At 37.1% G+C, this 26,492-nt stretch overlaps 1 protein-coding gene across 1 annotated transcript in view; it reads left to right on the top strand.

Moving 5' to 3' along the window:
* Positions 1 to 26,492, top strand: part of OTOG (otogelin) — a 95,035-nt gene that overhangs the window by 57,029 nt on the left and 11,514 nt on the right. Inside the window, exons 34-48 of the mRNA XM_030482746.1 lie at positions 5,723 to 5,840; positions 6,521 to 6,600; positions 6,991 to 10,826; positions 11,426 to 11,594; positions 12,585 to 12,721; positions 13,807 to 13,896; positions 14,266 to 14,449; positions 17,194 to 17,414; positions 18,313 to 18,451; positions 20,612 to 20,806; positions 21,693 to 21,905; positions 22,697 to 22,801; positions 23,180 to 23,290; positions 24,488 to 24,589; positions 25,042 to 25,140. Coding sequence (XP_030338606.1) covers positions 5,723 to 5,840; positions 6,521 to 6,600; positions 6,991 to 10,826; positions 11,426 to 11,594; positions 12,585 to 12,721; positions 13,807 to 13,896; positions 14,266 to 14,449; positions 17,194 to 17,414; positions 18,313 to 18,451; positions 20,612 to 20,806; positions 21,693 to 21,905; positions 22,697 to 22,801; positions 23,180 to 23,290; positions 24,488 to 24,589; positions 25,042 to 25,140 — 5,799 coding nt within the window. The remainder of the gene's footprint in view (positions 1 to 5,722; positions 5,841 to 6,520; positions 6,601 to 6,990; positions 10,827 to 11,425; positions 11,595 to 12,584; positions 12,722 to 13,806; positions 13,897 to 14,265; positions 14,450 to 17,193; positions 17,415 to 18,312; positions 18,452 to 20,611; positions 20,807 to 21,692; positions 21,906 to 22,696; positions 22,802 to 23,179; positions 23,291 to 24,487; positions 24,590 to 25,041; positions 25,141 to 26,492) is intronic.

The raw sequence follows: 26,492 nt of genomic DNA, 5'->3' as shown, positions 1-26,492 counted from the left end.
CAGGCTGTTGGAACTAGATGATCTTTAAGGTCCCTTCCAACCCAAACCATTCTATAATTTTATAATAAAAATAACATGCTCAAACTAGTTACCTTTTACCATTCACGTAGAATTATTATAATATGCTTTACGCTTTTAAGATCACTGTGAATTAAACTTACGCGTTATAAAAATGTGACTTGCCCTATATAAATTCCGCAGCAAAGTTCTTAACTATGTGCTTTAATAGCTAACTTGCTGTAAATATAAGGCCTGTTAGAGAATTTTCAGCTAAAATTAAAATTAAACCCCAAGATGCACTAAGTATATGCACACTGCATAGAGGTATTTGTCAATATTTAATTTTGATACAGAGCATTTTTGGTTTCTTTTAATGTTTGCATCTTAATTAACTGAAACGCATTCAGATACATACTACAAAATGGAAAATGAAGTTAAATTTAATGAAAAACTTTGTTTAGAAAAGCATCTTGAACCTAAGTCAGATTTATACATAATATCATTGACTATTTTAACTTTGACTTATATCCATTTCCATCAGGAGAGTTAGTTTTCTAGAATGTCCAGTTTTACTTATGAGTTGTTCATAAGTTTAACTTGAGCTTGTACACTTTGTCGGTCCAAAAGATCGTGAAATGAGACGTGGAGCTGTATAATGCTGAGCAAGTGCTGTTGTACCTGCAAATCCCAAGTATGTCCCTGAACACATCTTCTTGGTAGCTCTTGGAATCAGACTGAGAGTACTGTCGAATTGTGACATTTTTCCTATTTATACCACAAACACAAACATTTGACCTCCCATTTTTGACTGAATAAATAGGAGATTAAATAGTTACAGTGACAAGATTAAATTCCTCTAACATTTTAATAGTAAACTAAACAAAAGTATTTGAGAGGTAGACAATTATACTTTGCTTTCAGTGATGTTTTGGCTGGGCACAAAGTTCAATTTTTCCAATGATATTTGCTTACACTTTTCATTGCAGAAATGTAGAAGTCATGGGCAGAGTTTGTTAGTAGTTTGTGTGTGTTAAGTGGGTAGATAGGATTTCATGTTTCTAAACTTGTGACTGAGGAGACAGGCAATCTACGTTACGAAGCAGAGTTTTGCTGCTCTTACAAATAGAAGTAATTCTAAAGCAAATTTTTCTCCTACTAGATTTTTTAAAATCTTTGGGAAAAACAGTACAATAGAAGAAAGTGTCAGATGAGAACAAAAAGCCTTTTTTTTTTTTCCCCATTATTTTAAAAATCTTTATTTTAAATATAACCTTTTATTAACATTAGAACATTTCAAATTTAGCTTGGTTCTTTTTTAATTAAACAACCTTTTTTTGAGCATAGCATGTAATTATTGATAATACACAGATTCTGACAATGGCAGATTTTGTCTTCATGAGGTAAAAGCATAGAAAAAAAAGGTAGGATGGACTTGTGAACACTAGGAATTTTTAACACACAAAAAAGTGGCCAAGTTACTAAGAAAGATTGTTGCAGCTCAACAGAACACCACAGTCTGTCAATGATGAAAAATTAGAATTCTTCATAAATGGTTGCAATAATTCATTACCACAGATTTTTTTTTTAAAGCCCCAAAAAATGAAAATCATAAGTTACCGGGAAGAAAGTGCTTCTCTGATGTCCAAGCATGTGGGAAAACAATGGAGTTGGGGAATATCTTTTACTATATTGTCTTTGGCAACGCGTATACCTGCAGTCATACGAAAGCTTTCTGCAGTACTGTAACTCGTTGATATGCTCAGCTCCTGTTAGGGTAGAAGAACTGTGGGCTCAGTTGGCATGTCAACTGGAATGACTGTCACCCAGGGCATAATTTAACATTTTGTGAAGGATTTGCTGTGTCACTGAGCAGAAGACAAATGCTGGTAGACTTCACCAGGAGACACATGGTTATTTTCAAATGCCATGACAAATCCTTTTGAGGAACACATGCCTGATATAGGAAGCTTGACTCATTGTCTGTAAACTGTGTATCATTCTTTTGTTATGAGTGATCTGTACTGTTGCAGAGAGTACAGTAAGCTCGTATTACTGGTTGCTGGAGGGGGAATATAAGTACTAAAAAAATGGAAAGCATGTGGTGGAGGTGGCTGATTAGCATCGTGCCTAGCATGAAGTGTTCGTGCCATGACACTGGCAAAATCCAGAGTTTCTGAGCTGTGGTAGTTTCTGCCATGGGAATAGCAGTATTGTAGTAACAATAAAGCCAAGGTTGGTCTGGCTTGGAAGTTAATATCTAAAATCAATACAGAGAGTGAAATAAATATTTCCCTCAGTTTAGGAAGAGGGATGCTTGAATGGCTTTAAAGCATGTTGTTGCTGCTTTTCCTTATACCCTAATAACTGCGGGCATTTTGGTCGTAGTTAATATACAGATGTATTAAAAAGAGGCAAAATAATCTATGATTTTAGCTAGTTATAGAGATACTTTATTGTTCTCTTGGCTTAGTCTTGAATTCATTTTCATTCAGAACATGGCTCTGTGCCTCTGTTTCTCCTCCCCTTCATTTTCTGTCTCATCTCTGTTGAGTCTGAACTTTTTAAGCAGGAACTGAATCTTGCTGTGTGGAGTTTTTTGGTGGTGTGGATTTTGGGGTTTTTTGGGATTTTTTGCAGTGCCTTGCACAGTCAACAAGCTAGGTCCTTGGGCTGCTTAAGCATTCCAGAGGTGATGTTGCCAGTAGTGAAAACTTTAAACATGATGAATGACTGAACAGACATTCTTGTAATGCTGGAAAGGCATTTTCCCATAATTCATAATAAAGCATAGATTTCACTATTTCTGATGGGTTTACTGAGACATAATGAAAAGTTTTAAGATACTGGAAACCAATTCATGCAATATATTCTACTCTTGCTGTGGTGTTTTGGTCTTTTCTTTCATGCAATTTACATGCTAAAAAAACCTAATACAGCTTTGCCTGGCATACTCAATTCTCAAAATCCCTTGACTGGAAAATTGAATATCCATTGGTTCTACAGCTCTTTGAAAACTCTTCTGAAATTTTTATGACCAGGTTCATGAATTCATCTGTTGTCCATACTTCTTTCTGCAGAAGTAGAAACAAAATTTGCAGACAAGCGTGACTTTGTTCTTGACTGAAAACAGTGTTTGTGTACCACTCAACAAATCCTATGCCTTTATATAGAAATTTGCTCTGTTTCCTGCCAAGGCATGCAACACCAGCAAACTCTGTGAACTTAATCTATAGGAAAGCTTGAGGAAAACGTGGCAATCATTTTGTAAAGGTCTTAAGTTTATTTGGAGAATGGGAGATGGTATGTTAATCCCAGCACTTGGAAGTATCAATTCACAGTCACTGTTCTGCCAAATTGAGAAACTACCATTCTTCATTGAGTTACAGTGTGTCTTCTGCAAAGCTTGTACCTTTATTGTGTTTGAAACTTCTGTGATTATTGTGAGGTTTGTGGTAAGAGTTAAAAGTTACAGGTTGGTCTCTGTACTTGATCTAGGGTAGTCTGATGAATGAGATTTCCTAGATTTCATTTGGATATACTGTTATTGCTGTCTGTTACTAATTGTTGATGATTGCCTGTGCTAACAAGTCTCTGATATGTTCTGTCTTTTTGTCATATATCTTCTTTTGTCCTTAAACCTTAACACTCTGACCTGTGCATGCATACAAAACCCCATACATCAGTCAGCAAAATGTATGGAAATAATTCCCTTTCTCCACTAGATTTAAGCAATTCGAGTTGGTTTCTTTAGAAGGGGTCACAGAAGAATTCAGTGTCCTGTACTTAGCTTTTTATGGGAATGTAACTTCATAAATGCATTTGTTACTGTCATAAAAATCACGTTTTCAAAAGCAGTGACATGTCCTTGAATAGAGTGACGTGTAAAATGGATAACACTAGATGGCAACGTACACTCTTTTGTCTGAGTTTGATTTGTATCTCTGATTTAAGAGAATTATATGAATTTAAAAAGAAGGCAGTAATAGTTAATAATGGCAGAAATGCTGATGTCCCTAAATTTCAGGAAAAATGATTTCTTAGGATCTTCATAGAAAAACTGTCTCCAAAAAGATGTGAAAGAGCTACTCTCTTCGTATATCAGTCAAGCAAAGATCAGCAAAACTTAAAAGCAAAAAGACATAAAAACCCCAACAACCCCCTCAAGCCCCCCAAAAAACAGAAATGAAAACTCTTTATAAGTAGTAAGCATTTTCTTTCTGGTAAACATTGAGAGCAGCTACTCTTTGTAGTCTCTGGATCACATACCTCTAAGATGAGGTTTACCAATCTAGAGCGAACCCATATGTCATGATGATGGTCTTCTCTAGGCATAAATGTAAGTGAAGTGTCACTGCCCTGCCCTGACTGCCACAGGCAGGAGCTGGGGTGGGCTGTTGTAGTTCAGGTACTGAAATCCAGATATATTGCCCACGTCACGCAGTTGTTGGAAGAGCCACTGTGCTAATCTAGCATTGTGTGGGAAGCTGTTCTGCATGCAGATGGGGCAGTGTTGTAATGAAAAAGAAAGCATGATGCTGCATTTGAACATGCAAGTGCATCTCACCCATATGATGATTGCCACAAATTTATTTCTCTCAGATTTTACTTTCAGTCTCTTTCTTCTCTACATTAATTTTGTAAAGTTCCTGCATAATTTAATAAGCACTGGAAGTATAGCTTTTCCTTATTTCTGTTTATTTTTACTTTTAAGTTTAACTTTTCCTCTACTTGAATTCGTACTTTGAGTTTCAATTATGTGAATTTGAAGTCTTTGAAAAAATACTATCTGCATAGGTAGTCTGAAGGCAGTTTGGGTTTGGGAGAGGGGGATTTGTTAATTTTGGGGAGGGTTTTTTTTTTTGTTGTTTTTAAATGGCTATAATGTTTCATTGGTGCTATTTTGTCTGCTGAAATATATGTTTTGAGTTAATTTTTGCAAGACTACATGTCTCATCTCGTCTGACTTGCTTTGTTCATTATAGGAGCAGTTAGAATTTCAGATTCAGAATGTTATGAGGTTTGAATTAATTCCTCTTGGAGTGGCTGTCTTGTACTGCTTTTGAGAAGATCAGCTGTTAAGATAAATTGCTTTAAAGAGCCTAAAGTGGCATAATTTCTGATTACTTTATTTGGAATTATGTTTAATTTGGCTTTTAAAATCTAATTGTGTCATACAAGTTATGTGTACCTTTGTACTATATCGGTGAATTTTACGCACGAAGTAAACAACTGTTAATGATATAGTATGTTATAAAGAGTATTACTGTATCTAACCGCTGCTTTTTGTTTTGATTCTAATAGCAATAATTGCACTGGATCATCATAATCTCAATTTTGCTTTTTGTTTGAATAACCAAACATACAGTTTCACTATAGATATAGTTTTTAAAACTTAAAAACAGCTCTAATTTGCCTGGCTTTATTTTCAAGTGATTGTCATATACAGTAAATGCGAATAATACAATGTCATGTTTTATAATACAAAACCAGACTGAAGAGCCAGCACACTCAAATATACTCTGCATAAACTGTTTTTCTATGTTTAAAAGACCTTAGCAGCTCAAGAAATATTACTGATTTTATTTGTATAGAATACGGGTAGAAACAGTAAGAAATTTAGAACTGCAGTGAACTTAAAGCATGCCTCTTAGTGATATGTATCTCTGTGTATATATATTTCTAGAAAAATGTATGGTAATAGCAGATCTTCATTGTTTTTCAGATGTCAAATTTAAATTTCTGTCCTATTCTGCATGTGAATGGCATTATGATACTTGCACAAGCCCTTGTTTCAGGACTTGCAGAGACCCTTTGGGAAAAAACTGTCAGGCAGTACCAAAGTAAGTATCTGTATTTTTATGGAAAAGTATGTAATTTGGGTAATATGCAGCATAATAAGAATATGAGGGACCAGACGTAGGCTCAGTATTGCAAGATTGTGTTCTTGTATAAGGAGAAGTGAAGGAGAAAAGAAATGGAATAAAACCTGCTGCGGCTGGTGTGTGAAAGTGACATTTCAAGTTGTTAAGTAAGTATTGTCAGATTCTGGAGTTACTAGTATAACTGTAATGTTCAAGATGGAGGGGAGAGAGCATTACAGAGTATTAATAAAGAAAGGGGATTATAAGTTTATTTCAAGTAGTTGTGCCCTTACATTTTCTTGAGATTACAACAGCTATATCCATCCTTGCCTATTCCTCCCAGTTGGAATTTGTACCGAGTCTGGTAAAACGGGCATTTGGATTTTGATACATTAAAGTGTTTGGCATTTCTTAAGCAGTAGCATTCACTATTGAACCTGTGACCATTCGTTTCAAAGGCTGAGTTCATGCTTTAGCTTAAATCTGAGTGAGAATGGAAGCCATGGCAATGACATTTTGAAGTACACTGAAGTGATGAGATTTAGATAGAACAAGATAGTCTACTTAAAAATACTTTATAAATAAATTCTGTTTTCCTCAAATTGAATGCTCAATCCACATACTGTTCAACTAGTTAATACTTATTGTTTTTCTTTTAGAGTGGAAGGATGCATCCCTGATTGTCCTCTCAATATGTTGCTGGATGAAATCACTCAAAGATGCGTGTATTTTGAAGACTGTATGTTTGAAAAATTATATGTATTATGTATGACACTTAGCTTGTTAATTTCTTAGGTCTTTAGTCAAATTTTCAAATACCAGTGCTTAAATTTGTGTAACATTGACCTTAGTTGTATGAATCTTGAGCTCACTAAACATACATTTTAGTTAAAACAATTTCACCTCTCAAAAATTAAACTAAGTAGTTCTTTTTTTCTTAAAATACTTCAGCAACATTAGATATGGAGCAAATGATTTAATGAATTTGGTTTTTAAGTTGTCTATGAATTTCAGAAGTTTAAAAGCAATTTAAAAGATCAGTTATATGTGTTAACCTATAACTCAGCTAGCTTCATGGCTATAATAATTCATAAATTTCAGACTACTATTTACTTTTCTCTGATTTCAGGCATTGAACCTGCAGACGATAGTCTGGCTTTGCCACCCAGCATTCAAACACCATCAGCTTCACACATGACATCAAGTACAAGTTTGGCGGTGATCAGTGAAGTGCTAACTCCATTTCCTGTACCTGAAGCAATAGACATGGAAACAATTGCTTCAAAATTGCAAGTGACTGCAGCTACAGGGAAAACTGAATTTTCAGCTGTTACATCTCATACAACACTTCCAAACATATCTCTATCATCAAATATTTCTTCACAGTCAGCAGAAATTACATCTGGGAGAAGCACTACAGCAATGTCTGGGACAACAAAGTCTAATGTAAGCTTGTCTTCTCCCGTTGACATTTCTCCATTGTCTCTGTCTACTGTCACTTCAGAAACTTCCACAAAGATACAACCAATCAGTAGTGGTTCCACTGAACTGTTGAGGGCTACAGAACCTCAGACAGTAACTGCTACAAATGCAGCGACTACAAGCACAGAATCAGAAACCAAAACAATTGCTACTTTTATTTTTACTCGGCCACCACTAATACTTAGTACAGCAGAAATGCCAGTCAAAACTAAAAAAATGGAAATACCAGAAATAGCCACAAGAACACTTCCCACAAAAGAAGCACAAGTAAAACCAGAAGGACTTAAAACACTTAAACCTAGTACATTTGAATCAATAACAGAAAAAACTACTGCCTATCTGCTCCAGTTTTCCACATCACCACCTCTGGGCACGCCTTCATATGCACCACCAGTAAACCTAACAGAAACTTCAGGAGAGACAAAAATAAGCATAGGACAGTCTTTTCCCGCAGCAACTAACATTACAGTAACATTTTCTCCTGTGATCACTACTTCATTAAAACCGGCATCTTCAGCAACAACAAAAGCAGCAACTGCTTTAACTGAACAAAGCATGAAGACTACATTGTCACCAACATCCATACCACCTATTTCATTAGGAAAGGTAACTACACAATCTGCTACTGAAATGGTTCTACACCTCACTGCTACTGCAGAGATACCTTTCACTGCAACTCTAGGTCCAAAGATAACAACTCTGCAAACTCAAGAGAGAGCATCAGAAACAACTTCACTATCATTTACAACTCATACAAGGGAAACTCCTAAAACAAAATTTCATGTGGAGCATATGTCAAGTTCTTATCTCCCTCCATATTCACTACATCCTAGTTCTACAACTGAAAAATCCCTCACTCTTTCTACAAAAAGACCTTCAGTGTCTACTACTCATGCTTCCCCAGCTTCAGGCGAATTAAAAAAGACATTTAAAACTGTTTCAACTACAAAATATCCCTCATACACAGTTCTAAACACAACAGAGTTCCTAACTACATTATACGCTAAATATCCTGTTGTGGCTGAGACTATCAAAGTGACACCTTTGTCTGTTGAGGGAACATCCAAAATAACATCTGCTTCTGAATTAGTGGCAAAGTCAACTTTGCTTTCTGGAAAAACATCTACAGAACACAAGTCAACTCCGCTTTCAAGTACAGTGAAGACAAGCACTTCAGCATATTCAGGTAGCGTTACCACATCAGCAGTGAAAACATCTGTCTCATCAAAAGAAACTGCCACAGCTCCTTTCAAAGCTACAGAGTTGGCTCAAAGAGCATCCGTCACTGGATCTCCACTTACTCTTAGTGCAACTGAAACCACATTGTTGACAACACAGCCTGATACATCACAAGTAGGAAGAATTACTAGCATCTCTGCTAGAAAGCCATCTGCCTTCCCTTTTTCACCATCAAGTTCTCTAATCTCCTTAAACATTTCTCTTCCTTCACTACCCTCCTATGGAAAAGAAGCATCACTGACAGCTCTCAGTCCCATGCATACATCCTGTGAAACAACCTCTTTATATTCAAGAAGAACTCTGACAAAATCTACGTTACCAACAGAAAAGACCTCTCCAGTCCTGAATTTCTCTGTTTTATCCACTATAACAGAACAATCAAGTCCAATAACTACAGTATCACATGACAAATCGCCAGGAAAAGCCATTTTAAATGTCACCTATGCCACATTCTCTCCATCTTCTGAATTCAGCAGTCAGCTCATAACAACCAAAAAAGTAATGATAGCCAAAGAAAAATCAACTCTGTCCCCTTCTTTTATACTTCCAGTAACAAAGACCTCTTACCTTTTCTCCACCTCTCAGTCTCTAGCAGATAAATTGGTTTCTTCACCTTCTTTAACACAAATTATACCGGAAGTAACAACCACACCAAAATATCCAGTAGAAACTACAACAGTTTCTACAGCATTGGAATCTACAGTCCGAAGTATAACAGATAAAGTAAAACTTACAGCAGCTAAAGCTCAGCCATCCTTTCCTCCATCTTCAGTAGGCTCCTTGTCTTGGCAGACATCTTTAGGAGACAAATATTCAGTACAGACCACAAAGACCATGGTTTTACCAGTTTTTTCTACTCAGAAGGCTATGGAACTTGGTCGTCAGACTTCTGAGCCTTTGTTGACAAGCCAAAGTATCACCCCAATATACCAGTATACTGCAAAAACTCTAACAAAATTCAGTGATCAACCACAACGTGTCTTTAGCACAACTGAAGCTACAGTAAAATTGACTTCCTCATACCCCTTAACCGCCTCACTACCTGAAGACATTCATTCAAGTATATTACCTACCTCAGTAGGTCCTACACAAGTTATTTTGCCAACTGAAAAAGAGTTACATTTAACTGATTCAGTAACGCAGCCATACGTGTCAAGGACTTCTTCTGTTTTACAACCTACAGTCCTAACTAGAACAACAGCTGACTTGATTTTTGGCACCAGAATTCTCCCTTCCTCACCAGAAGTGTTTGCATCTTCTTCTTCTTTAGGAACAATTAAAAAAGAAGTATTTCCTTCGTTTTCCACACAAAAGGCAGGTACTAGGCAAAAATTCACATGGCAGGCCTCATTTACTGAGTCACTTGATTCAAGTCAAACACTTGAAACAACTACAGCTTCATCAGGATCTAAGTCAACCTCTTCATCAGTTTTGTTAACAGAAACAACAGAAATTCCCATTGTGATGGGGAGTGAGCCATCAACATCAACGAGCAAAAGTGATACAGAGAAAACTCCAGCGTTGCCTAAGAAAGTCACACTTTCAACTACTGCCTCCAGTTCCATGTTTCTAACAAGTACAATGGTGTCAGCTATGGCCCATTCAGCAGCTGCAGCTTCAGCCTCTTCAGTGATAAGCAGTAGTGGGCAAAATGTTGGTATTGTGTCAGCAACTTCAGACAAAGCAGAAGCAGTAACAGAATCTATCACAAGCTCTGTGAAGGCCACCTATTTTTCTGTTACTTCCAAAGCAAAAGGAGCTGTGCCCTCTGATACAGTAAAATCTGACGAGCCAGAATTAATAACAGAAGTCCAAACTGTCCAAGTTCAAGGTGCTACCGCTACCCCAGAAACACCTCGAATGTTTTACTCTCCATATTTCACAAACATAACTGCAGTTCCTTCTAATATAAGTGTATCAGTATTGTCTACTGTACATTCATCCTCTGAACCAAAACCTTTTTCTTCTATAGCTGTGTCATCAGTCAGTACAACTCAAACTTCAAAACTTGAAATATCACCTGAGGTGCAAACACCTTCTGTGAGCTCACTGCTAATGATATCTGACCATCCAAATGACACAACAGCTCCATCAGTTTCCTCATTTGCCTATTTATCTACCAAACCACTTTATGGCTTGACTACAACTTTTTCTGATGAATTGGCAACAGCTGAAGCTGTATCAGGCGCCACAGCATCAGCTTTTGTGCTGCCTAGAGAAACAGCAACTCTTCAAACTTGTACAGTGAGTAACCATATCTGTTTGGTTTTGAAAATGTCTTGGCTGCTTTCACACACTGATTAAAAAGAAAAAATCATGAGCCATACTTCGATCTTTAGGATTTAAAATATCTGTATCAAACAGGGAGCCCTATTATTTTCTCAATTATGTCTGAAACTTTGGATGATTTCATTGTGCATAATGATTTTTGTAAGTGCTATAACACACTGCGTTTTAGGCCTCAGTTTTCTGAGTACAACTCTTACAAGAATGTTGTTTTGGCAAAATATGGTGCTTCATATTGTTCAGTGGCAATTTCTTGTCATGTTGCCCTCCTTGAAGTACATCTTTCCAGAGATCCATGTTATTCCTACTTGTGCCCTTCCATACTTTTCCTGCTCAACTTTTTTTTGAATGTAAATTTAAAATTTAGTAATGCTGTTCTCTGCTTTACAACAGGACAGCAGTTTTAAACTGACCTCAGAATGGCTGGGTTTTCTTCATCAGTGTTGCAGGGATTCATAAGCATTCTGTATTTGGGGAATGTGAGCAAATACTCTGCAATATTGTGATGTTAGCTTTGAAAGAATGGTAACCTATGTCTTCTATTAAATATGCCTTAGCCAATCACAGAGAATGAGTGCATAAAACACATTTGCTTGGATGGACAGCTGATCCAAGTTAATAAGTCACAGAACTGCCCATACAATGCAACTCAACCCAGCTGTGGAGTTTTAGGATTTGCTACTCAAATGAATGGTGACAAATGCTGCCCAAAGTGGGAATGTGCATGTAAGTTTTAATTCTGCAGTACTTTTGAAGTGAATTTAGGTAACAGTTTAATGCATGTGTAAGAAGGCTAAGAACTGGCACTTCCAGACTATAGTGTAGAAAAAGATGATTGTCTCATGCGATTTATAATTCTAGTTCTACATTACATGTAGGAAATGAAATCAAACTGCTCCTTTAATGTAGGATATTCCTCTTACCCAGCTTTAGATACCTGCAGAGACATCTCTAGGTCTGTCTTAGACCCATCTTGTCTTCTGTCTAATCAGAGGACACCTAGTCAATATAGTCAATGAATTTTTTTGGTTTATCTTATATGTACTTTGGAATGAGAAGAATCCCTAGACTCCCTTAACTAGCTCTGTTAACAGTTTTGGGACTCTGAAAGCATAGCTGTACTCTACTCACTCCCATCAGTTACTTAGAATTGGGCAGGAAGAATCCAGATATTAAAGAAAATTCAGTTTAGTCCAGAATAACAAAAAAAATATGCAGGGAAAGCAATGCAAATTTCTGATTATGCTCTAGAATTTTAAATTACTGGGAGTAGAACTCCAAGCCCTTTGAAACACAAAAGCTTTAGCGCTAAGACTCTGAAGAAGGAAATTTTCCACATGAGATCGCACCTTAGGAGCAAGACTAGAAAGGAACTAATGACCTGTCATGATCCACTGTTATTCATGTGTTTTGCTAGTTTGGGGTTTGTAAAAATTACAAACCTTTGCCAGCAAGAACTGTAAGAAAATTACTGATTGCAGAGGTCTGCAGGTTGTCCCACTGAAATATGCATGGTTTGACTCTGCTCTCCATTTACAGAGATGCAACAGTTTCAAATATAGCTGAAAATGTGCTGCATATATGGAGCTTTAGTTTAGCACATAGTAAGCAAGCTAGTTAATCTTACAAATCTTATTGGTTTATCTTCATATTTTGTAATATTTACAGAAATTCGAAAATAAGTTAGAAAAAAACATTTATTTTTATTTTTCTTAGGTCGTTGTACAATTTTCTCTGATCTGAGCATTGTAACCTATGATGGAAATCATTTGGGATTATTCAAAGAAGCATCCTATGTTGTTAGTCAAACTCGAGATGAAACTATAACCATCCATGTCCTTGACTGCAGACTGGTAACTAGCATTAGCTAACAAATGATGTTAAATACTGCTAATAAGACACATCTTAAAAGAAAGGGCATATTAATACTACATAGCCGTGGTTAATATTCAGTTCTGTGTAACATCTGTGAATCGTACATGCACTTTACAACACTTATGAATTGTATAGCACTTTATCACCTGACTATAAATGCATAGTTCCTTCTGAAACAGCTGGAAGGTGAGAAGTAGGTCCAATTACAAATGCATGGTTTTTAGCTATGTTCATATGTTGCACTGGAAACACCAATCTTCAGAGCCATAAAAGACTTTAGGATTGTCAGACTAAATTAGACCACCCTGTGCATTCCAAGTCTCTCACAGGGGCAAATACTTGTTGTTTCAGAGGAGGAAGAGATAAACCCTAATGGATATCCTGGTAATGGGTAGCGTAATTGGCTTTATGTCATGAAGAGTTTATTTCTTGTGAGCCTTTATAAAATTCTATAAACTCCACTTTCTTTTATAAAAGCTAGGTGATTTTGATGTCTATATAAATGTCCTTCACAAAGTTTGGTCTGAAGTAATACCTTATGGGAGTTAATTCCAGAAGCTCAGTATGATTGATATTAAAAAGGACATCTGGTTTTCAGATTTTTTTTCCTGTTGTATTCAGCACTTTCTGTTTTGTTCAGTACCTTGTAGATCAGGAAGTATGCATGTATTTCTGTTCCATTACTTCTGTACGTATATAATATCATAATTCCCAGTCTCATTCTTGCTCACCTTCAGATATGTTCATATTTTTGGTATCTAAGTAGCTAGTACACTGTATTTTTTTTCCTGGAAATCTTTATTTCTGTTGTAAATTCAAAATCAGGTGATACAATACAGTTGCTGAACACTAAGAGATCATACTGTTTTGTTTATTTTGCAATATGCTATCTAGCTGAACTTTGTAGTTCCGACTTGAAACTGCAATCAGCAGCAGTTTTCCCCTCTTGAACTATACCCTCTAAACCCCCTTACTGTCCCAGTACCTAAAACCAATAAGCAGCTAATGTATAAAGATTTTGCACATCATGACTGTGGTTTATGTATTTTTGCTTACTCTACAGAGAAATTCAAATTCAACTTCTTTGTGCCTGGCAATGTTGAATCTAACCTATGTATCAAACCAAATTATTATCAATCGTTTAAGTAGAAAAGTAAGTATTTTGAGGGTTTGTTTTTCTTTGCCTTTTAGATAGCAACTTCTGTAATCAACTGCCGCTTTATGTAGATGCCAAAGATTAGAGTAGGACACAGCAGGTCATATAATTCATGGTTCCAACTTTGTAATTTAGTGAAGTGCTAGTAAATTCAAAGAGTCAAACTGTGATACAAAGACAGTTAATGAGGTAAGTCAGAGTGAAGCGCACAAACCATTACTCTCTTTAGTACTTATATTATTTTTGAGGAGATGGGCCTGACTTCTGTTGATACCAGTTATGAGTTAGATTCCTAAGCTGTTGAGAATCTGGCCTTAGTTGTTCTACCTACAGCACTTGGTAACCTCTTTTTGGTGTGTATTTTAGATAACAGTAAATTCAAGATTTGCTTGGCCTACTGTTAGAAAATATGGATACAAAGTGGAGGATTCAGGCTTCAAGTATGCGGTTGAGACCCCAACAAAAATCAGAATTCAGTGGTTTCACAACACGGGTGTGATGATTATTGAGTTTAATAGTACCAGAGAACCAAGAGCTTTGGGACTATGTGGTAAGTATAGAGTAGTGCAAGAAATAAAGTCATTCACGTGTTTTGCTAGGGAGGCACATTCCTAATTATCTAAACTATCTTTTGCATGATCTGGGCCAAAAAGAGTTATTAAAGAGTATAATATTGTTAAAATTAAACTATTATTAATTTTGTTAGTTGCTGAAATCATGTTTGATACCTAACCATGTAATCACTTTTTACCCATAGTGTTGCTTCTGTCTATAACCTGTTTGGATCTTAGGCATGATTGTTGTAACCAAGCCCAAATAAGTAAGACAGGCATAAGTCCATAATGTCAAATAAAGTAATTTGCAGATTTAGTGTTTGACATCTGTCTGATAGAAAGCGATATGTGCTATTTTCAGTTTCTAAAGGTCAGAATTCACAGGAAGTGTTAACTTGAGAGAACCAATCTTAGTTTATCTGTTGGAGGAAATAGTTCAGAGGGAATTTTTTAATAGTAGTGGGTTAAATACCCTCATGTTGACTCTGTTAGGATTGCTCAATAGTTTCACCAAGTTTCTTTCTTTCTAAAAAGCATAGCCTTGAATAAGTTGCTGGTGCTACAGTTTTTACAAGCATATACTTGTTGATGTAAATCCCTACTGCGACATCTGAATCTGTAAATTTATCTGCTGTAAATTGGAGCTGGAAACCAGGGTTACGGAGTTCATATAATTACAGTGAATATCTTTCCAGTTTCAGAAAGGGCAAATGCCTGTAGCTCAGTATCAAATACCAGTGATAGCTCAGTCCAGTTCCAAGTCCTGCAGACAGTAATGTGATTCTCACAAAGGAAGAGAGTTTGAATTTACTGCGATTTTGAAATTGGATTATTATCTGTAATTTGCCTTAACTTTTGCTTTCAACATGTTTCTTGCTCTTTTTGGCTAATTCTTATTATGAAGGACAGTATTTTGTAGTAAGCCTGATTCAAGTTATCCTGAAAGTTTCTTTTGCCTTTACCTGTTTGATTACTGTAATAGGGAGAATTGGGAACATTACATTCCTGATTTACAAGGTGCTTTAACTAGATGACAACACATTTCTGTGGTTGGTGTTCCAAGTACAATTTCTTCAGAGAATGTGCTGTATTTTTCTGGTATTTATCACTGATTGGGATTCTCTGCATAAGTCTGCCTGCACAGTGCTGTCTGGTGCCAGTTTTAAAGAGCTGGTTGTACTGCAACTTTTCAGGGTAAATTAGTCTACCCTCATCTCCTGTGCTGTCTGTGTTAGTCCGCTTCTTGTATTTGAGCTTTCTCAGATGTTTTTTAGCTGAAGTGCAGTATTGGTAGATCCTGATTTCTAAGCTTCATGGAGATGATAAAACTGAAGATACCATTACAGTTCTATAGCACAAGCATCCCTTGGAAGGATCTGTGTCAGAGACAACAGTGTCTTTTAGGTTTGGAAGATTTGGGCAAACGTGGCAACTGGTGAAGAGCTGGTGTGGGAGATCAGGGATGTGGAAAGGTAACATGGACATCTCCATAGCAAAACTGGTGAAAGAGAGTGCGAGCATGTCAATTTTAGCTGCAATCAGGTCCTGCTAAGCCAAAAGTGAAGCCTTAATTTTTCTCTGCTAAATCTCATTGTCAAAGTGTAAGAGAAGTGAAAAAAGTTATCCCAGACAAGACAGCAATCCTTTGAAGTCTCCCAGAACCATCAAGAACTTCCTGTTTGTGTTGCATAGACTCACAGCCTCAGAAAGTTCAATGAGAAGCATTCCTGGTAGAATAATGGTTACAGTTTCAAAAGCTGTTTTACTCTCTGAATGCCTATTGCCGTATCACTGGTTGTCAATGGCTTGTTCTTGTGATCAAGAAATTTGAAAATGGTAACCAGACCAGTTCTCTAGAAAAGGATTAAAACCACAAATAGTTTTTGAACAGATAAAAATTTAGAATTGCCATTCAAGTTTGTGGACATGTCAAAAGAAAACATTCTAGAAGTCTGATACAAAAGTCTCAGAAATTGTGATTAGGAAGAAAGAATGAGGGACTGCATTTTTATACCTGCTGGCTCTTAAAGAACCTCCAAAGGAGACTGCTGTAATACCTGGATGTTCCGTGTTGACCATAGTCACTCTCCATGTGTTACATTGCTTCCTTTGTTCCAAAGTGTTTCAAAATTGCCAACTACCTTAGTTTAAACAGGAATAAAATGGGATGCTGCCTTCTGAGAAGTGAGTACAGAAAAGGTGGGGGTTTTTTTCCCCTGCTGAGGCATAATATAAGTATACCTGGAAGTGACAAAAGTTGCACTTTTATAGTAGCTTTTAAGCCAATAGATGCTTAAGACTGCTCAGAAGCATAAGTAGAATAGTAGAAGATTTCTGCAGTATCAGATAAGCATCTTGGCATTTTTACAGGAGTTCCCTTTTCTGATAACATTTACAGTTACATGGAGGTGCTTTGTAAAATTTTTAAAACTACATTTTTATTTAGTGCTTGCGCAACTGAGGGGTGATGTTTATGTGCCATAGCTGTGCTATCTGAAAAGCTCTTTGATATGAAATATATTTCCATTCATAGATGCATCTTTATTTTTGCTTTGCTTAACTTGTCTGAATTTCCTGTATTTTGATCCTACCAAGAACTTTCTACATCTGTTGTGGATTGTGATAATGTCATGTTGTAGAAGTTTTTATAAGCTGTTTATTTGTTTGAATATGCCACTTCAAACATACTTCAGAATGAACCATTCAGTGTTAACCTGATTTTCCTTCTGGTAATACACAGGGATTTGTGATAGAAGCTTGGAAAACGATCTGATGCTACCCAACAGGACAGTTTTAAGCAAAAGTGATGCTCCGACGACTTTTATAGACAGCTGGCAAGTGCCAGACACGTTAAAGTATGTTGGAGAAGACAGGCATCAGGAAACTAATTGCTCAGTCATGGACTGCTCAGAGTGCTTAAGGATGGTGTTGAACCAGACCTTCAGCAGCTGTCATCCTTATGTATGTTAACTATTTCAGAAGCTTACTCTTTGAGATGCAGTTCTGATGTGTTTGTATACTTGATAATTTCATTAATGTGAAACTACAGGCAACTACATTTATGGAATGAAATATATACTTTTTTGTATTTACAGTTGCAAGTTAAAAGATACTGAAGAGAGTGGCAGCTTCATTGGAGAGTTGCAATAAGCAGCTAACATTTTCAGAATACATCATATATCTCTGTTAATTTTGACAATACCATCTAATTTATAAACTAGTCCCAGCTAATTCAATTGTATCAATATGATGTAGAGCAAAGTAAAATGAAATACTTTTAGGATTTAATTAATCCTTAAGCATTCAGTAATTTAAGAAGTTTCAAGTTGCAATAGGTAATTTGAGAGCCTGCATTCTCAAAGGCTCTAGAGACAGGGAGTTCCAGCCTAGAGAGATGAGAGGGTATAACAGACCATTTAAAGCAAACCTAAAGAAAATAACAAACTTGCAGTGTGCAAATAAAGTATTCATTTATGATCATAGAGTACATTTACCATTTCACCTTTGGTATATTGTTGAGTTTGATGAAGAGGAGGCCAAAAAGAGACAGATATAGAAGTAAGGAAGAATAAGGAGCAACGAGTAATCATGCTTTCTATTGGAAAAACTGTATTAGCTCTTGACTTGGCACTGTTAAGAGATGAAACTGAGGAATATAAGGAAGTCACCATTTGGGAAGCCTTTTAAATACTGGTAGATTTTCTTTGTATATCAGTGAAGCCTGACTGCCTCTCACTTACTGGGAACCAAGAGCTTTTGGCTTCATTGTTTGTAGCTGATACGTTAAAAGGTCAATCTTTGTCCTACCTAGCAGGGTCTCAATGAAGGTGCAATATTTTTTTTATTTTTAATTTGTTAGGTTCCACCTGAGCTATTCTGTGATATATGGGTTCAAGACACTGAGTACATTCGAAATCCATGCATTTCGCTAGCTGCCTATGTGGCAATGTGCAACAAATTTAATATTTGTATAGAATGGAGGAGCTCTGATTACTGCCGTAAGTATTCTGCATGTATGTGTACCTCTAGTGTTCGGAGACAAAATTTGGCTAATATCAAAGTTACTGTAAGTTGAAAATGTCAGTGCTCCTTGAGTCCTTGTGTACTTTGGAAGTTATGATTGAGACGATAAATTCAGCATTTTTTTATGATACAGTTGAAAGCAATGTGCAAAAGGAATTAGGATCATTATAGCCATTTCATGAATGGAAAAGGTAAGCTAAAGAACCTTGCTCAGAAGCCTACCTCTGGCTTATTTTGTACTTAACTGTAGAAGTCAAATCTTCTCACTTGCAATGTAGTGTTCATTTCTCTTAGCCACTTTCCACTGATAAAACCTAAAAACCCAGAATTGTTTGTGGAAAGGAGGAAGCCACAGAAAGCAAGTTCTGTGGTGCTTTGAATTGGTGATATCTGCTTGCTGCTGCTGCAGAAAGCTGTGCATTTGGCAAAAGCATTAGAGAAATTAAACACCTTTTATATTAGATGGAAGGTAAGGAGTAAAATCCGAGAGCTAGAGTATCCTGGTCACCTCCCATAGCAGCATACTAAAATGTAAGGCCAAATGTGATTTGTAGTTGTCAGTGAATAGAAAACGTGGATTACAGCATCTCTTTATGCTGTCAATGATCACTGAGGAAAAGCCCTATACAGTGATGACATAGGGAGTCTGTGGTTTCAGTGCTTGAAAAGGGAAAGACTTGCTGATGAAGCGCAATCCCCAAAACTAAGAAAACTCACTGTACATAGAAATCATAAGTGATGTCTGTTTTAAAGTGATTTAAGGTGTGTATGCATGTGCAGGCTGCGTGCAGGCATGTTGTAGTGCCCTGCAAATAGTTATTGAGTCTAAAGCCGTGCAGGCATGTTGTAATGCCCTGCAAATAGTTATGGAGTCTAAAGCTTAAAAACGGTCAAATAAAAAAAAAAAGTCTTCTGTTTTTATGTATTTTACTAGAAAATAACTGTTTAAAAAGAGATCTTACAAAATATATCTGTAAATACAGTCATGTATTCCATCAATCGTGAAGGGACACATCACTCTTGTACCACAGTGACCTCTGGTGGTGCGTGCTCAGCAAGGAAGAACCATGAAGCCGCGTCTGGATTTTGTGGTCACTAAGTGTTGATGTGACGTACACTGATTTTTAAAAGTCCGAGTCCCTCTATTTACAGGGCTGTAATGCATTTCCTGTAGGGCATTATGACCATTTTTAGTAGTGAGGAGCTGAATAAAATCAGCCTCCTCTCCCAGATAATCTTTAAAGTCTAAACTGGAACCTTTATTTTTGAGCAGACAGACCCTTTGTGAACTTGACTTTTTCTCATTACCATGATTCCAGATGGTATTGCTGTATGACTTAGGCATCATTACATGATGAATATCATATATTTTGGTATTCCACACAACCACATTGTTGGCATTTGTAGTCATTCTCAGTTTGCCACATTTATGTAGCTCTAATCACAATTTTGAACCAATGAAAATCACGTTAAGTTTTCAACAGCAAAAGCTAAATCAATATGAGATGCCTTTTTTCTTGTCTATTCCTGCATGCGTCCATAACATGCCAATGAATTTACATGAGTAAAGAATGTTAAATTTAACTTTGTTCTTTGACTTAAAAATCACACACGAGATTGATTGATAATGCGGATATCTATTAAATATAGTAATTAATTGATCCCATTCTTTATTATTTCATGGTAAAAAAATGCTAAATTTGCTTTTACGTATATATTTTGTAATTAACAAATCTTTCACCTTTACTAATCACTGCATTTCCTTTAGCCACTGCTAAGTATTCAGAATGATTCAGAACACTGTATTATTAACCCATGTAGTCTAATTTACAAATGTTTTTGCAGTTTAAATTACTTTGCATCAACACTTTTGTATGATTTGATATCTCTACTGTCAAAATGCAAATTGAAGCCTAATAAAAATGTTACTTCAAGAAGAGGAGTAAAAGTACATGCAAATTCCTTTTGTTTGAGTTTGTCGTGTAGAGGGTAACTGGTCTGTATCGGTGTTTTAGGCTGGTAGATCCAACTGAATTGGCAAGCACGGGAAGCTGACAAGAAGACAATAATGTCTTCTCTTAGGTATTGCCTCATGTGATTACAATTTCAGAATGAGTTGTTTATTTCCTTCCTAGCCTTCCCCTGCTCTGAAAACTTCACCTATCGGGCTTGTATAGCTGCCTGTGAAGTTCCAGATAGTTGTCAGAATAACGAGGTTGTTTCTCTGGACTCAGACTCCTGCTCAGTGTTGACAGAAGGCTGCATCTGTGCTGGAGGGACCATCCTTCACCGAGCTCACACTGCTGTCTGTATTCCTGAAGAAAAATGTGGTATATTTGGATGTGATTTTCTTCTTTGTTACCTGCAAGTTGTTGGTCAGATACTTGATTAGTAACAGGTTGAGTTCTGGCCTGATGTTGTATGGTTTCTGCATATGTCATTCAGTTGAGGACTTTAGGTAGTCAGTAAACGTTAACTGTACATGTGGACAAGCAGGGAATGTCCTTGTGACATACAATTTTGCTCACCTTCTCTCAGCTAGAGGATGGTTTTTAAAATTTAAGTTTTTGCTTATGTTTATGCATGCCTAGTGTTCTACTTATGTTAGTTTGGCCTCCTTTTCACTTAGCCCTTTGCCAAGGGTCCAACCTATCAATAGTAGATGGCATTCAAAAGACATGCAGCAACAGTTAATTGCACATTTTGAATAATACATGTACATGCCCTCCGTTCTTTCTGCCAGCATTGATATTTATTTTCATCACAATTCTGCCTGAACATATCAAATTATGGACCAATACTTAACACTAGCAACATAAACTTTAAAGATGCAGTTTATTATAAATCAGATTGCATAAAACCCTGTAAATTAATAATATTTTTGATGTGTGTGAAATAAAAAAGTAACTTATTTTCAGATCACTGGTGTAAAAACAAAGGACTGGATAGGGATTTTAAGTGACTAGCCTCGCAGGGGAGACAAAACAAAGCGGAGGCCTTGATCCTCTGGAGGATATTGAGTGTCTTGCTTTCTCAAACCAACTCAGTCTCAGACTGTCTCCTCTTTCACTTTTTTGTGGGATGATGGGGATAGGTGATGCCTTTAAAGCTCTGGGATTTTTATACTTCATAGATCCACACCAACTGTGGAAGAAAATGGTGGTCAAAATTTGAAGTAAAAAGGAATTACTTCCATTTTCTGTCATCCTGATCTAGCTTGTACAGATAGCTCAGGAGCACCTCATGCAGTAGGTGAGATCTGGAGAACTTCTTTGAGCGGATGCTGTATGCAAAAATGTGTTGACAGTGAGACCATTGTTCCAGTGGAGTACGACTGTTCAGATATCCACAATTTACACTGTCAGCGATTTGCAGAAGTGGCCTTGCTTGTTTCTGGTGACCAGACATGTTGCCCGCAGCAGATCTGTAGTAAGTATTCCTCAATGATTATGAATGCTGCCTGATGGAATTTGCAGATATCCTTTCTCAGAAGTTTGTTTTCCTGTTACACATCCTACTTTTGAAGTGAATGAAAAACTTGGATTTGAATTTACAGATTATGTAGAAAACTGTAAAAACTTTGTATTATTTGGCTCAGTATCCTTAGTAGCATGGTTTTGAGAGAGTGGTAAAGGGAGGGGACAAGAGTTGTAAAGACTGAAATAGCACTGTGTTTATCTGGATATGAATTGTGTTTCAGCTGTACAAGCTACTGATTTATTTTTAATATCCAAATACAAATAAATGATACAACTAATTCCAAGAAAAAAGGATCAGATGATTGTTTATCTAATTTACAAAGTGAGCAGTAAGAAAAGGATATAAAAACTTTTTTTTTTAATCCTTATTTAGATTAGAAAGTCCATCTTCATAAAGAAATTGCAAGCAGTTTTCATGCTTTGCCCACTTGCAATGATGTTGCAGTGACTTTTCCATGGGATATTTAATATTTTATATTTTTTGTTTTATTTTATTTTAAATTCTCACAAGGACTCAGCTCTAGTTTAACTTTTCCTCCATGGAGAGTGCTGTAAATGCCAGACGCTTCTTAGTACTGGCTCAGGGGTTTTTGCTGGCTTGTTGTGGTTTTCAGATGCATGTTGTTATTTGGAGATTTGGGGTATCAAACTGCAAATACTGCTTGCCATTGCTCTACTCAACTTATAAAAGCATAAGATAGTTTAAAAGATTTCTTGTTTTTTCTTTCCTTTTTGTAACAGTTTGTAATCAAAGCCTCTGTGAACCCTCAATCCCTGAGTGTAATGGCTTGGAAAAGCTGGTCACTTACTACAGTGAAGAATCCTGTTGTCCCAACTATGTTTGCGGTAGGTTTCTTTTCAAAAGATAAAAAAGTTCATCCTGTAAAAGACACTCAGTAAACTAAACAGTTCAACTTATAGGCAAAAAGGTAGTTAGTGTAGACTCATTTTTAATATGGCCATTTATTAAATTCTCTTTCATCTAAAAGCTCAGGGTTGGTCTGTGCCTCTATTTGAGCAGATAGAATGATGAAGCAGATGAATGATGTGCTTAACAGTCAGGCAAGAATGCGTCTTTGCTCTCTTGCAATACAAGGTAAATATTTTTTTAAAGCATCTTGGTAGTATCTCTGTTCTGCACTGCCATTTCTTAAGGATATATCATAACAAAGGAGGAATGCCGTATTTCCTATAAAGAAATACATCTCTTGTACCTTTTTTCAGAATGTGATCCAGCAAAATGTGAACCAGTGGAGCAGATGCCAAGATGCCAAGATGATCAAATGCTAATTGCTGCTCGGGTGGAGAGTACCTGCTGCATTTCCTATATATGTGGTACAGTATCCTGGCTGTTTGAGACTATAAGTGCTTTTACATATGCAATGATGTCTACTAGTATCTTGCTAATTAAGGCTCCTTATACTTCCTTTAGCTCTCCCAACATAGTAAGGCTTGAAAGTGGTTAAAAAAAAAAGGACATTAAGTTTATAAAACAATAACAAATGGCAACAACCACCAAGAGTCACAAGACAGCTTTGTGCAGCTGAGTAGTTGGGTCATGTAGAGGAGTGGTGGTGGAGTCCATGGAAGAGGTAGTTGAGGGCTTTTGAGAGACTGTCCAAGTACAGTGCGTGGACATTTTATCTGAAAAAAGGTTGAAGTTGTATATGCTCTTGCTTCCTGTATCCTGTTGTATCAGCTGTGGCCCATCTTACTCAGTGGTAAATATCCCATATGAGACTATTATGCAAATTTGTTCAGTTCTTTTGTAGTTTGGCCTTTAATGACTGAATTCAATAATAAAATTGCACTTTTAGCATCAGTATAGGAATTCTGATGTTACTGTATGGGTTTTCTGATAATAATGTGATAATGAGGTCCTATTGAATTTACTCTGGTGTTGCCGTTTTGCCCATAGATATCTGCGAATCAAAGGCTGACTCATCTTGATTAGCTCTTCCATGTGCAAAAATTTGAGCATTAATTTGAGTGTATTAAGTGCAACTTGAGTTGCACTTCCACTATTTACAGTAATCAGGGGGTCACTTTGATCCTGTGACAGTGATGTGCTGTGTTTGGCTCTTCGCTGTCTGCACAACATCCTTCTATCTCTTTTTTAATATAATGAGTCTTTGCACTGTGCATATCAAAAAGTACCTATTGCGGTTTTCGTATGTGTTCAAGTAGGAGATTAACACTGAGATCACAGGAGATCAAAGATCCTATGATTCGGGCAGAAGTACATTCCTAAAAACAACAATATGACTTGGTAGGTGAGAAAATGTAGCAAAATTTTTCATAACAGAAAGGCAGAGAAAATCCTGTTTGTTGTGATCCATCTCACAAATAGTATATTCATTCTTTATAGCAGGGGACAAAGAAAAGGCAAGCTGCACTGAAAATTAGCCTCTTGTTTAGGGACTATAAGGAATGAATACAGAGCACCTCTGTTCTCTTTCATATGTGTCTGTGACAAAATTATGGGAAGTAGTAAAATTTCTTCCTGTGTTTTTAAATAATTGTTTTTTCCAGCATGCGGGGCTTGCTCTGATCAAATACCCAAATGTCAAGAAGGAGAAGTTCTTATTGTGGATGACAACACTACAGAGAGGTGTTGCCCTACATACCATTGTAGTAAGTTTGACTTAATTGTGATATTTTAAGTAACAGAGAACATGTCAAATTTTGTAGTGCGGATGTTCAGTGCCAAAAACGGCGGCTCAGAGAGATAGCTCCACTTGTGCATATAAGCAAGCTATCATCTGTAGTCCTGAACAAATAGTCTTTACTTTTAAAACTTCATGTGCCTAAAGCATTATCTCAATATCTGTACCATGGAGACAAAGGAGTAATTTCAGGCCCCCAATTATGGAGATTTATAATTGTTTTAAATATTGCCTAGAGTAGTTGTACTCCATGCTACTATTATGGCTAATGATTACATTTAGATCATTAGTCTTTTCAAGTAAGATATTTTCTAAAAGTGTTTATTATGAATAAGTAATTTGCTATCTCTTGATTCATATTTCCATTCGTCAAAATATGGCAACCTTGTGGTTATTGGACTTTCTTTTCTTTAATTTTAGTTTGTGAAATATATCGTTGTCCTGAATTCAAATGTATGCTAGGCATGTCTTTGGTGGAGGTATGGAGCCCAGAGAAGTGCTGCCCCTTTCGGACATGTGGTAAAGTGATTGATTTTCATTTTAGTTAATTAGACAATAAGACACTGACAAGAGCTTTGGCTTCTTGGTTTTAAGTCTGGTTGGTTTCAGCCAACTATACCATTGTGATCTGTTCATGAACAAATGATATGGAAAAGTCATCTCCTGGTACAGAACTTCTTAAACTACCTGTTTTGGTTTTTTCTTGCTTCACACAGGTGATAGCATACTGTAGAATTTGCCTGTCCAAACTGGATGGTTTATCATTTTGAAAATTTTGTAAGAGTTAGTGTATTGGGTTTGCATGGCAAGGTTTTAGTAGCAGAGAAGTTACAGGGGTGGCTTCTGTGAGAAGCTGCTGGAAGCTTCACCCCTGTCCAGTTAGAGCTAATGGCAGACGCTCAAAGATGGAGCCACTGCTGGCCAAGGTTGAGCCCATCAGTGACAGCGTAGCACCTTTGGAATAATGTGTTTAAGAAGGGGGAAAAATGGCAGCATGACGGCAATTGCAGCCAAAGAGAGGAGTGAGAATACGTGAGAGAAAAAACTCTGCAGACACCAAGGTCAGTGCAGAAGGAGGGGAGGAGTTGCTCCAAGCTCTGGAGCAGAGATTCCCCTGCAGCCTGTGGTGCAGACCATGGTGAGGCAGGCTGTTCCCTGCAGCCCATGGAGGTCCATGGTGGAGCAGATACCCACCTGCAGCCCATGGAGGACTCCACATCAAAGCAGGATGATCAAAGGAAGCTGTGACCCTGTGGGAAGCCCTGGAGCCTGGCAGGACTTGTGACCCCGCAGGGACCCACGCTGGAGCAGTCTGTTGTTGAAGGACTGCACCCCATGGAAGGGACCCACGCTGGAGCAGTTCGTGAAGAACTGTAGCCTGTGGGAAAGACTCACATTAGAGAAGTTCGTGGAGAACTGTCTCCCATGGGAGAGTCCCCATGCTGGAGCAGGGGAAAAATGAGGAGTCCTATCCTGAGGAGGAAGGAGCGGCAGACATAATGTGATGAACTGACCACAACCTCCATTCCCTTTCCCACTGCGGGGTGGAGGTAGAGAAAATCAGAAGTCTGGGAAGAAGGGAGGGATGGGCATAGGTGTTTTAAGATTTGGTTTTATTTCTTATTATCCCACTCTGTCTGGGTAATAAACTCATTTCCCCAAGTCAAGTCAGTGACAGTAATTTGTGAGTGATCTCTCCCTGTCCTTATCTTGACCCACAAGCCTCTCATTTTATTTTCTATTCCATGTCCAGCTGAGGAGAGGAGTGATAGAGCAGCTTTGGTGGTGGGCACATGTAGTCCGGCCAGGGTCAACCCATCATAGTTAGTTAATTATTTATGGCTAAAAAAAACCAACAAAAAACACCCTCC

This window comes from Strigops habroptila, chromosome 4, assembly GCF_004027225.2.
Source record: "Strigops habroptila isolate Jane chromosome 4, bStrHab1.2.pri, whole genome shotgun sequence".
Lineage (NCBI taxonomy): Eukaryota > Metazoa > Chordata > Aves > Psittaciformes > Psittacidae > Strigops > Strigops habroptila.
The sequence above is the reverse complement of the archived record's forward strand: the minus strand, read 5'-3'. Positions and strand labels throughout refer to the sequence as shown.